General features: G+C 40.0%; 1 protein-coding gene across 6 annotated transcripts in view; it reads right to left on the bottom strand.

Annotated features, from left to right (window-relative positions):
- Window positions 1–13,728, bottom strand: part of NBEA (neurobeachin) — an 844,329-nt gene that overhangs the window by 249,709 nt on the left and 580,892 nt on the right. For all 6 annotated transcript variants that reach the window (XM_074959554.1, XM_074959563.1, XM_074959572.1 and 3 more), the window contains one exon: window positions 12,293–12,436. In XM_074959554.1, coding sequence (XP_074815655.1) covers window positions 12,293–12,436 — 144 coding nt within the window. The remainder of the gene's footprint in view (window positions 1–12,292; window positions 12,437–13,728) is intronic.

Below are 13,728 nucleotides of genomic sequence, written 5' to 3'. Positions count from 1 at the left end.
ACACACTTTTAGGGACAGGGTGGAGGAGAAAGGCATGGTAAGAGGAGCTCTTCAAAGTTGTGCTTGGGAGTTCATTCATATATGACTTTGAAAGGATATTTTGGATAATGTGAAACCAAATTGTTTAAAATGCTGAAATGCCTAAAAATAGGATGTTTCTGAAATTGTTGCTTTTGACATTTTCAATGTAGGAAATGACTATACAGCAGAAGTTCTGTCTCTGTGTGTGTGTGTGTTTGTGTAGTTTATGCCTGAATTTAAATTAAACTCATGTACACAAATGATTTCCTTCTTTACATGTTGATTTAAGGATCAAAATTTGAATATATAGCTGTCACAGACTGAAAATCTGGCTCAGTAAATTTTCCATATTTGGAACCACAAGACTAAGATGGCTATATGCCCCTACAATAAAGTAAAGGGCCAATGAAAACTCTGGCAGACTAGACTGTAAGGAATGGATGAAGAGATGCAATCTGCACTGGTCAGAGTGAGAAGTTGATGAAACTGAGGAAAGGGGAAATCAAAAGATGTCCTGTAGTATTCGTTAAAATTGGTCAAGAGAAAACTATATACAGTGGCACAACTTACTAGAAGATCTGTATAGTTGAGTCCTTGTAAAGAAAATTCAGTTGCAGATTTTGGGCACAAGAGATGCTCCTGACATTGAATACATTTTAAAATGCATTTCCCTCTCCAAATTCAGTTTACAACTATATAAAAGACAGATTCAGTAAAAATCACACTCAGGTTCTCTACCACCTACATATTTATTTTTTTAACGAGGCTTTGTAATCTTGCAATTGTATCCCTAGTGTGGAAGCAAGACAGTTTTTACAACAGAATCTGGCCCTATGTAAGGCTCCTAAAATCGTGTCAGAAATGTAAATGAAGCTCTTGTTAGAAATTGTAATTGAAAATATCCCTTAAGGGCTAAATGATTTACTTGTTTATTTAAGATAATGTTACATAGTTTTAATATACTATAACTTTTGGAACTGTTCCAATTTTCTCTCAACAAAAACAATTTTCATTGGAAATTGCTCAAAATTGTAATGATTTCTGTGATTGTGACTGAAACGAGACAAACAAGTAATTTTGCATAGACAACCAAATAGATGTTGGTAACTTTTGCTTGCTATCAATCTTGTCTGAATTTGAACAGATGATCTGGAAATGAAAGGTCCTGTATCTCATTAATACTACTACAAGCTGTCCAATTCCCATGATCCAACTTATTTTTCATAGCCCAGGGCAGGAAGTCAGTGCATCCACTATGGGTATGTCTACACAGCGAATAAAAACCTGCGGCTGGCCCATCCCTGCTGACTTTTCCCTCTGCAAATATTTTTGGAGCCTCATCTATTCCCGTCTTTATTTCCTTTCTCTCATTCATGTCCAGATATTAGTCACTATTTAGAGACTGGTCAAAAATATTGCCTGGACTACTTTGTCTGTCTGGTCCTAACTGTAAGTTCTGAAAGATTATAAATGCCACATTACGGTGCAGATGACATGTATGCACATCATGGGACAACTCCCATGACTGGAGTACCAGCATTGAGGGGTATAGCTGGTTCTGAAAGGATAGGTATGGGAAAAAAGGGAGAAGTGTTGTGCAGTACGTCAAGAATGTATACTCTTGCTCTGAGGTACAAGAGGAAGTGAGGGACAGACCTACTGAGAATCTCTGGGTGAGGATAAGAAGTGAAAAGAACAGTAGCAATGTTATGGTGGGGGTCTGGGGGGTACAGACCATCAAATCAGAAAGAGGAAGTGTTACAAGCAGGTAATAAGATTAGCTAACATACATGAGCTAGTATTAATGGGGGATTTTAACTGCCATGATATCTGTTGGAAGATTAGCACAGCAAAACATAATATGTCCTGCAAATTCTTAGCATGTGTAGGGGGCAACTTTCTGATTCAGAAAGTTGAAGAAACAACTAAGAGATCATCCATTTTGGATCTGGTTTTGACCAACAGGGATGAATTAGTTGCGAATGTGAAGGCAGTTGGGAACTTGGGAGGAAGTGATTATGATCGGATAGAATTCAAGATCCTTTGGAAAGGAGGACATGGGAACAGAAAAACAAGGATGCTGAACGTCAGAAAGGTAGATTTTAACGGACTCAGAGAAATACTAGGCAAGGTCCCATGGAAATACCAATCAGGAAGAAAAGGAGTCGACAGGGCTGGCAGTTCTTAAAAGATGTAATGCTAAAGCTCAACATCAAGCTAGTCTGATGCAGAGGAAAGATAAAAAGAGACACAGGAGGCCAATGTGGCTGCACGCGCAGCTTTTTAGCTATCTAAAACCCCAAAGGGATATATACAGGAAATGGAAGGAGAAGCATGTCACCAAGGAAGTATACATGGGAATACTGCAAGCATGTAGGGACATAATCAGGAAAGCCAAGGCAAAGAATGAGTTTCAGCTGGAAAGAAATATTAGAGACACCAAGAAGGGGTTCTTCAAGTATGTCAGACAAAAAAGACAGATTAAGGATGGTGTGGGTCTGCTGCTCAATGGAGAAGGTGATCTGGTAATAGAAGACGACAGGAAGGCAGAGCTGCTCAATTCCTACTTTGCTTCAGTCTTCTCACAAAAAATAACATGTGACTGGATGACTGGCAAAGTTATCATAGACAATAAGGGGGAAGAAATGCAGATTGGGGTAAATTAAGAACACATCACAGATCTTCTGACCAATCTGAATGAATTCAAATCAGCTGGGCCCAATGCTATTCACCCGAGGGTACTGAAGGAATTAACTGAAGAAATCTCAGAGCCATTGGCAATAATATTTACAAACTCATGGATGAAAGGGGAGGTCCTGGAAAACTGGAGAAGAGCTAACGTAGTGCTCATCTTTAAAAAGGAGGAGCTGGGGAAATACAGACCAGTCAGCTTGATTTCGACACCTGGGAAGCTACTAGAGCAATGTATAAAACATTCATAGATTCATAGATATTTAAGTCAGAAGGGACCATTATGATCACCCAGTCTGACCTCCTACACAACGCAGGCCACAGAATTTCACCCACCACTCCTACAAAAACAAAAACCTCACACCTATATCTGTGCTATTGAAGTCCTCAAATCGTAGTTTAAAGACTTCAAGGAGCAGAGAATCCTCCAGCAAGTGACCCGTGCATCCCAAGACCGCATTAGCTTTTTTTCACAGCCATATCACATTGGCGGCTCATAGTCATCCTATGATCAACCAATACTCCAAGGTCCTTTTCCTCCTCCGTTACTTCTAATTGAAGGACAGGGATACCCTACAGGAGGATCTGGATGACCTTGTAAACTGGAGTAATAGTAATAGAATGAAATTTAATAGTGAGAAGTGTAAGGTCATGCATTTAGGGATTAATAACAAGCTTATAACTAAAATTCTTGTTATTAATCCCTAAATGCATGACCTTACTCCAGTTTACAAGGTCATCCAGATCCTCCTGTAGGGTATCCCTGTCTTTCTCTAAATTGGCAATACCTCCCAGCTTTGTATCATCCGCAAACTTTATTAGCACACTCCCACTTTTTGTGCCAAGGTCAGTAATAAAAAGATTAAATAAAATTGGTCCCAAAACCGATCCTTGAGGAACTCCACTGGTAACCTCCCTCCAGCCTGACAGTTCACCTTTCAGTAGGACCCGCTGTAGTCTCCCCTTTAACCAATTCCTTATCCACCTTTCAATTTTCCTATTGATCCCCATCTTATCCAATTTAACTAATAATTCCCCATGTGGCACGCTATCAAATGCCTTACTAAAATCTAGGTAAATTAGATCCACTGCGTTTCCTTTGTCTAAAAAATCTGTTACTTTCTCAAAGAAGGAGATCAGGTTGGTTTGGCATGATCTACCTTTTGTAAAACCATGTTGTATTTTGTCCCATTTACCATTGACTTCAATGTCCTCAACTACCTTCTCCTTCAAAATTTTTTCCAAGACCTTGCATACTACAGATGTCAAACTAACAGGCCTATAATTACCCGGATCACTTTTTTTCCCTTTCTTAAAAATAGGAACTATGTTAGCAATTCTCCAATCATACAGTACAACCCCTGAGTTTACAGATTCATTAAAAATTCTTGCTAATGGGCTTGCAATTTCATGTGCCAATTCAATTTTTGAATACCTGGAGAATGAATGGGTGATCACGAGCAGCCAACATGGATTTACCAAGAACTAAGCATGCCAACCCAGCTTGATTTCATTCTTTGACGGGGTAATTGGATTGATGGATGGGGGAATGTGATGGACATAATATACCTGGACTTCACAGGGCTTTTGACACAGTCCCCCTTGACATTCTGATAAGTAAGCATGAGAAATGGGGGCTTAGCAGAACTATCAAGTCAATACATAATTGGTTAAACAACCACAAACAAAGAGTAACTATTAATTGAATGATGTTGACTGGAGGGAGGTCTCAAGGGGGGTTTCATGGGGATCTGTCCTGGGTCTGGTGTTGTGAAACCTCTTTATTAATGACCTGGATGTAGGAATAGAGAGCACACTGATCAAGTTTACAGACAACACAAAGCTGGGGGAGGGGAATGTTTGCCAACACTTTGGAGGATAGAGCTAGAATTCAGAGGGATCTTGATAAATTGGAGAACTGGGCTATAGACAACAAAATGAAATTCAGCAAAGAAAGTAAGGTGCTACACTTAAGAAAGAAAAATGAAATGCACAAATACATAAAGGGGAAAAACTGGCTTGGGAGCAGCACTGCTGAGAAGGATCTTGGAGTTGTGGTAGCTAACAACTTCAACACAAGTCAGCAATGTGATGCTGTTGCCAAAAAAAAAAAAAGGGCAAACTAAAATTGCTTTTCGTTTAACAGAGGCATAGCATGCAAGTCACGGGAGGGGATAATACTGCTCTACTCGGCGCTAGTTAGGCCTCAGCTGGAGTACTGTGTTCAATTTTGGTCACCAATGTATAGAAAGGATGTAGAGAAACTAGAAAGGATCCAGAGGAGAGAGACAAAGATGATCAAAAGGATGGAATGCAAGCCATATGAGCAAAGGCTGAAGGAAGTGGGTATGTTTAGTTCAGAAAAGAAGAGAGTAAGAGGGGATATGATAGTGATCTTCAAAGACTTGAAAGACTGCCATAAAAAATGGAGAAAAGTTGTTCTCTTTTGCCATAGAGGGCAGAACAAGAGGCTTTGGGTTCAACCTACAGCATAGCAGATTTAGATTAAATCTCAGGAAAAATTTACTAACTGTAAAAACAGTAGAACAATGGAACATACTGCCTAGGGAGGTTGTGGAATCTCCTTCACTGAAGGTTTACAAACAGAGGCTGGATAGCTATCTGTCTTGGATGGTTTAGACACAACAAATCCTGCACCTTGGCAATGGGTTAGACTAGATGACCCTTATGGTTCCTTCTAACTCTATTATTTGTGGGACACAGAATCTTTCCAAAGGTTCACCAAGGCCAAATTCTGCCCTCAGATCTGTGCACACAGCTCTTATTGAAGTCAATGGGAATTGTATACATGCAGCAGAGGTCTGAATGTATTCCTAAAACTTTCAGCCCATGTAATCCAAGTGGTTTGAAATTTATTTTAATCTGTTCTCCAGTTTAGCTTTACAACCTTTTTTTTTAAAAAAAAAAATCAAGACAATACTAATGATCAGTTAATACATATTCCACATTGGAAGTATAAACTTATCATGAAATAACATACCAATCTATTTTTCATTATGAAAAAAATAATTTACTTAGAGTAGAACAAATTATTAGTAAATTTGCATATTTAGACTCCTAAATGAAATCACAACATTAGAAAATGGAAAAGAAAAAAAAACAGTAAGGATACAGAAGAGTTAGGGATTATCTCTGAACTACAACTGGTTTGATTGCAATACCATTGATTAACAATTTATTGTTAGAAACTGGCTACAATAGACTGGGCTATCTTAGCCATTAGTTCTCACAAACATGTGACTTGCCTCTTGAAGTGAATGGCCTGGGAAGGAAAAGAGCTAAAATTGAAACAGAAAATGGTAAAATTTTTAATATGTAAATACTAAGAAAATAAAACCAAAAGTTTTTATAATTGACCACGCCACAAAATCCTGTTAAAATACTCCTGCAATTGAAAATATTGAGAGTACACACATTTTCTTTGAATCCATCACACACACAAAAATGAAGTAATTCTGTGTGAGCAATGAAATTCACTACATCACTACTAACAACTAAAACCGAAAACAAATATTCTGAATAGATTCAAACTAAATTATCCTCATTATGACATGGAATACTAGGATTATCTAATGACAAAAAAGATCCAGAATGCAATTATTTAAAAAATATGACATGTCATATGTAATTTATAGAAGTATGTTCTACAATGATTTGTGCCGTATGGTTGATGAAAACCTATGAAGGAAAGTCTTTGGAATGAAAGATACTTAAGGTCCACTCATGTGGGCGTTTGCAAGATTGGGCCCATAGTCTTTTTCAACTTTCCTTAGCATTTTTCAGTTTTGTTTTAACTTTGCAAATCAAGGTATTACAATATTTATATTTTCTGAGTGAAAAGTTTTCTAACAACTAATATCCCTCTATATTTAGAGTTGCATTGTTTTAATAAAATGTGTTTTTAAAAACTGATTGAGTTAAATGTGTCCATAACCCTGTGTGGGCACTCTTTATTCTATTTTTACTTGGTTTACATTGATTTAGTTTAACTTAATTCTTTAGTGAGTCAAGCTAAATCAATATAAACCAGGTTTAAATTGAATTCAGAGTGTCTACATAGGGTTATGGACCTATTTAAGTAACTGGTTTTTTTAAACTGAGCAAGTTAAACCAGTACATCTTTGAATACAGACAGGCCTAAGTGTGGGTCTTCTCTGAAAAGTAGGAGTAAATGGCATTGTGGAATCCTATATTTACTGTGTTTCAACAACTTCCAGATCAAATGTGTTCAGTTTACAAATAAACATGTTATTTTCAGTGGTAAATCCTGAAAACTGAACCTGAGATCTGAAAGTCAAGCTGGGTTCTTTATTTCTCACTCCACCACCAGTTCTAAAGAATCAACAGTCCCAATCTGGTCCTTAATGAGACTTTGTGCAAATCCATGGCCTTCAATGCCTACTTCACTTCACAGAGTTAAACTCTTCAGGGCAGGGTCTGTCAGTATTTGTATAATGCCAAGCACAATGGGGTCCTAGGGTTGTCAACAGTCCCTTATTGCAAGGGACATCCCTTATTTTTTCATCTCTATACAAGATTGGGAGTGGTTGAGTGCTGTAAAAGCAGCAAGAAATACCCCTGGTGAATGTAGGAGAGTACTACTTATTATTATTAATACTAATGATTATGATGATAATAATCATATCAAGAGGAGTAGTGAGCCACAGGTGCTAATAAATCAGCCCCTTATTTTTAAAATACAATATTGGCAACCCTAGTCCTCATCATGATAGGTCTCAAATATTACTGTAATATAAATAATAATCATAATAAGGGATTGTTCCTGTACTTGGAACTTTGTACAACTCTGTGCATAGTTAAGAGCTAAGTGAAATTCAGAATTCTTATCCACTGGGAAATTCCTATATTTCAGTATTTGTTTTCATCCCAATTTGGGAGAAAAAAAATTTCAACCTTTTTCATGGAATGGAATTCCAAACAAATTCCAATTCAGAAAGTCAAAACATTTCATTTTGACATTTTTGATCAAAACAAAACATTTTGACATTCCCTATGTCAGAATGTTTTGGGTTGTTGAACTCATTTTAAATGCTTCATTTTGAGTCAGTTCAGTATTAAACTGCACTTTCCCACAGTGGTGCATTACCTCATGGCAGTTGTGGCTTGGAAGTCTGATGTCCCCATTTTCCCTTATGGGCCAGGAACCCTAGCTGGACTGCATATCTCATAATGCATCCAGAGTCATGGGTCCCACAATGCACCATGAAGCTTGATCAGAGGGAAATCTGAATTGCATTATGGGAGATTTAGTTCTCTGGGGAGCACAGCCAATAGGAGAGAATGGGGGCCCAAACGACAACTCCCATAAAACAATGCACTGACAGGGAAATGTAGTTTAATATTTGGTTGAACGGATTTGAAACAAAACATTTCAGGTTACTTCAGAAAATGAAATATTCTGATGTGTGTCAAACCAGAACATTTAGATTTGGCAGAAACTGCATTTCCCATCAGAAAATCATTTGTATGGACAATTCCCAATCAGCTCTTTCCATAACATATGAACTTATGAAGAGAAACATAATTTACTCCACTCTTAACTGTGTTTGCTCTGCTAACAGGAATAAAAGGTAGTAAACTTACTTTAGGGTATGTCTACCCTGCAATAAAACACTTGTGGCTGGTCCTGAATGTAAATGTTCAGTCTTGGGCTGGACCCCTGGCTCTGGGACCCTCTAGATTTGCCAGCTTTCTAACTGCAGAAAACCAAACATCCTTGTCCTGCCTCTGCCCCACCCCACGGCTCACTCCATCCCCCTCCCTCCGCTGCTCATTTTCATTGGGCTGGGACAGGGTGAGGGAGGGGATGAGAGCTCCGGCTGGGGGTGTGGGGATGAGGGGGCTCTGGGCTGCGGGGGGAGGGAGGAAGGAGTTTGGAGTGTGGGAGAGGGCTCTGGGCTGTGGCAGGTGGTTGGAGTGAAGGAGGGGAAGGGGATGCAGGCCCTGGAAGGGAGTTTGGGTGTGGGAGAGGGTTCCGGGCTGGGGTAGGGGGTTGGGCTGTGGGGTGGAGGCGAGGAGTTTTGAGTGTGGGAGGGGGCTCTGGGCTGTAGCAGGGGGTTGTGGTGCAGGAGGTGTGGGCTACAGAAGGGAGTTTGGGTGCAGGAGGGGGTTCCGAGCTGGGGTAGGGGGTTGGGGGTGCAGGAGGGGGCTCAGGCCTGGGGGTTGGGGCGTGGGAGGGGGTTCGGGCTCCAGGTGGCGCTTACCTCAGGCAGCTCCCAGGAAGCTGCCACAAGTCTCTCCAGCTCCTAGGTGGAGGGGTGGCCAGGGGGCTCTGCGCGCTGCCACCACCTGCAGGCACTGCCCCCACAGCTCCCATTGGCCATGGTTCCTGGCCAATGGAAGCTGCGGAGCTGGCGCTTGGGATGGGGGCAGCACATGGAGCCTCTGTGGCTCCCCCTGAGCTGGAGGGACATGCTGGCCACTTCTTGGCAGCCCTGCTGCGGCCAACCAGACTTTTACGGCCCAGTCAGCAGTGATGACTGGAGCCACTAGGGTTCCTTTTCGACCAGGTGTTCTGGTTGAAAACTGGACATCTGGCAGACCTAGAACCCTCCTCCTTGTGGGGTCTCAGATCCCAGACTCTAGCCCAAGCCCAAATGTCTACACTGTAATTTTACAGCTCCACAGCCTGAGCCCTGTGAGCCCAAGTTACCTCACCTGGGCCAACCATAGATGGTTTCTTGCACTGTAGATATACCCTAAGTCACTAAAGCAAGCAGATATGTCTCTGGGTACATTTCGGTGACAGGTGTAGAAAAGGTATAGACAAGGTGTAGAATTTTTACAGAAGAGAACCACACTTCAGTTTTTTCGAATTATAGAAAGAATGACTGGCCTTGCTTCTGTGGGGTCTACTCTTGGCAGGGCTGTGGGTTATAATTTTTCTCATGCAGAAAAATAGCTAACTGTTGTCTTTTTTATTTAGGTTGCTAGGACTTGTGTTTTGGAATCACTCTGTGAGCATGAAGATCTTCAGAAAATAGTTTTCTTATCTAGTGTAAAATCATGCAGTAAATAATTCTAGGGATTGGAGGAGCTGACACAGCACCAGGAGGATGTTTTCTGACAATTAACTCCTACATTTATTTTCTCTCCACTTCCCTCGCCCCACCCCTCCTACCCTTGACTTAGTTTCAAGGATTTGGGTTAGTTTGAGGGTAAAACTGAAATGATGGGAGTTTTTTTGGTTGGTGTGTGCGCATGCATCTACTGCTGCCGCATTTCTTGCCACTATTTTCATATGGTCAGAAAGCCTCTCCTATATTACATGGTACAGCAGCATTTGTCCTACTAGAAGTGGCAATTGCAGGAAGGAGACTAACCAGGAGGTAGTAATACTTCTGAAGTCCCTTGATGGTGCAGCTGAGACACTACCTGATATTATACAAGAGGCCAAAGATGATGGGATCCACTTTTTAGAAATGGCACTGACGTGTGTTTGTGACATTCAGATTTACTTATGGAAGTGTCTTGCAAGCATTCAGGCAAATTTCTGACATTCCTAAGGCAGATTTCCTGGCAGTGTTTAAGATGTTAATTTTTACCAATATCCATAATCCAGATTTGAATTATATAGGGCAGGGGTTCTCAAACTTCATTGCACTATGACCCTATTCTGACAACAAAAATTACTACTCAACTCCAGAAGGGAGGACTGAAGCCTCAGCCTGTCTGAGCCCCGCCTCCCTGGGAATGGGCAAAGCCAAAGCCCCAGGGATTCAGCCCCAGACAGGGGGCCTGTAACCTGAATTGTGCCACCCAGGGCTGAAGCCCTCGGGCTTTGGTCCCAGAAGGTCTAAGACAGCACTTTCGACCCCATTAAAATGGTGTTGTGACTCACTTTGGAGTCCCAACCCACAGTTTGAGAACAGCTGATATAGGGAAAGAGCTAAACTCTTAGGGAGGAGGGTCATACTCATCTGCATCTCAGAGACCAGAAACACAGGACCCCCTCTGAAGTGTCAGTTTCTTAAAGAAGGCTAGGACCATGAGGCATGCCTTGCATCTCAGTGTTTTGACTAGCAGGGCAGTGTCAAGTATGAACAAGAGCCTACAGTTTGCAGAGGGATAATAGGGACTTTCAAGATGCATAACAGCCTTATCAGATTACCATGCAGGTTCAATCAACATTTCAGTACAGCTAAGTACTGTAGCCTTTAAACCATAGAAATTGTATATAAGTATTTATCTGGGGTGTATGTCAAAGGTGGAGCTTGATAGAGAGGTCTCCGACCTTTCTCTGCTATTAAATGAAACCTACCAAAGGAATCTAGATTAAGCTATCACATTAGTTGTCTAAACTTACTATTTTACCAAGGTGAGACAGCAAGGTGTTCAGTGATGGGCACAAAAATGGATATCTCTAAACAGATAAATATTGAGTTGCCATACTGACTGTTGATGATTATATTGTTTATTAGTTGGTCCCAACATGAGTGCTTTTTTATAATTTAATATCAAACCGCTAGACTAACTTCATTCATTATTTTTTGTCATTCATGCATGATCTAATTTCTGACTTCAAATTTCCACTGCCTGTGACATCAGAAGGAAGTACTGGAGTAAGGAGAACTTAATCTTAAACCCAGTGATGTTTCAAGTTTTTCCTTCAATACATCACAAAATCCACATTTCCCCAGTCATAGCGCAAATTAACAAATATATCTTCCATAGTAAAATTAATCTTTTAATACCCATACTTCATTCCAGACACATTTCTCGTATTTTCATTTCACGTGAGACAACACACTGGAGAATGTATTAACTCCCAAAGTGTCATTATTTCATATATCTTCCACAACAAGTAACATGGTGCTTCAATGCAGAACATACAAGAACTCACCGGAACACAATTCTAGGAATAAATCTAAGACCTGACCATACACCACCACTCCAATGGAATGTGTTGATAAGAAAAGTTCTACTCACTCCCAACTTGCATTCTGACCAACAATGTTCATTCTTTAGTCACAGCTTCACCCCTTTTCAATCTCTGCTTAGTGCTTGCAGCCAGGAGGCCTCCCCTTTCCCATCCTATTACTGTGGCAGACAGTATATGCTGCTCTACAGTCCCTCTGGTTTCACTGAGAGGTGGCTGCAGGGGAGAGTGCAGGAGCAGAGAGACCTCAACAACCTCCCTTGACGTAATGAGAGAAGTGACTGTGAAAACTGGGGAAATGTAAATACACTGACTTAAAAAAACAAGTTCTTTCTTCCTTGTTTCAGCCGTTGTGGTCTTCTAGCAATTCAACAAGGTGCAGTAGGAACAATGCCCAGGGCTTTGCTTAACCCACACTGGACTAACAGAAGACCATTGTAGAAGGATTTATAACTTAATTACCACTAGTTACCCCAAATCACAGTATTAGAACATCTACTGGACCCAGAATATAAGTAATCTCTTCTCATTGTAACTGTGGGCACTATTAGAAGTCCATTAAATAACTGTCAACACAGGGCACTGGTTACAGAAGTTAGAAGTTAAGATTTTTACATCATCTATTTATTGATACCATGTTAGTGATAAAAAAAAAATTACCTGCAAGGTTGTCAATCTCTTTCTCTTGGAGCAGACTGACAGCATCATCGTCCCCTTCCAGCATGAGCTCGGTTTCTGCATTCTGATTCACCACAGTCTGACTTCGGAAAGTTTTCTTTGACTTTACCACATCTTCTTCAGTGCCTAAATACAAGTTAAAAATATTGTGAACTTAGTTGAGTGTTTATTTTTTGCATAACACGCCAATACATCAAATATAGTACTACCATAAGTCCTGTATATTAAAAAGAAAATAATATCGTTTTTTAAAAGTACTTATTTTAAAAAGGTAGAACATTTGAAAGAGATAAATTCTATGAAACTTTTATCAAGGATTATGGAAAGTGCATCTTCAGTCTGTCTTTCTGAATAAACTGTGACTTTGAAACAGGTTTTGCTTTTTAAATACTCTTTCCTTCTTTTCAATAATTGATATTTTGTTTGTCTTCTATATTTCTCCTTCAGCTTCTCCGAGTGGGGGTGCATGCAGCAGGAGCTGTTCTTTCACTTCTAGAGTCCTGCCTCCCAGTACCTCCCAAATACAGTACTGACCAGTTCCTCTCTGAGTGAAGAGATGCTGTTAGGCATTTGGAACTTCAAGGGTTTCTTCTGATTTGTCTGTAATTATTTCACTAAGTCATAAGCAAAGGAGGGACAGGATGGAGGAGTGAGAAATAAAGAGGAAACATTCAGCATGGGGTAGCAATGAGAAGTGACCATTTCAAGTGTCCAAGAGAGAGACAAAAAAGGAAAGGTGAAAGGGGATGATTTTCTTAAATTAAAAAACAAAACAAAAAAGCCCTGCAAAAATCTTGGTACTAAGAAGACACATGCCAATTACAGATTGTGTGTTTCATCCCTTCTTCCCTGTCTACATCCATTTTTGTCTACTTAAATTGGCAGCTTTTCAGAGCATCTTACACTTTAGAGAGGCACATAGTAATTTTATATAGTGCTCAAAAGTGTGCTAACTAATAATAGCTTGGTTTAAATGATAACATTATAAAGGTGATTAACTCTTCTCAAAACAAATATAGAGATATTAATAAAATTTACTTGAAAGAACTGGAGATGGCTAGTCCAGACAAAGCATGCTTTACTCTGGTACCCTGTACATAACATTGTGAGGCCAGCAAAACAATTCTTTCACAATTTGAGACAAATCATAAGTCTTTTTTTCCCCAGAGATAACAGACTCACAGCAGTTCTCAATGCCAGTATGCTTTCTGTTACTATCCCCCACTTTTTCATAGGAAAATTAATAAGAAGGTTATATATCATATACATCCTCACTTATCTTTATGCATCTCCACCTTGGACTCCTAGATATTAATCTTAGTAATGAACCTACTGTTATTGATGGAGACACGGGAGTTACTAGCTTCCTTCTGAGTGTTTAGCTCTGAAAATGTAACCTCTTCTTTGGGGTTTTCTAT

This window comes from Natator depressus, chromosome 1 (genome assembly GCF_965152275.1).
Source record: "Natator depressus isolate rNatDep1 chromosome 1, rNatDep2.hap1, whole genome shotgun sequence".
Taxonomy (NCBI): Eukaryota; Metazoa; Chordata; order Testudines; family Cheloniidae; genus Natator; species Natator depressus.
This window is presented reverse-complemented; position numbering and strand designations above follow the sequence as displayed.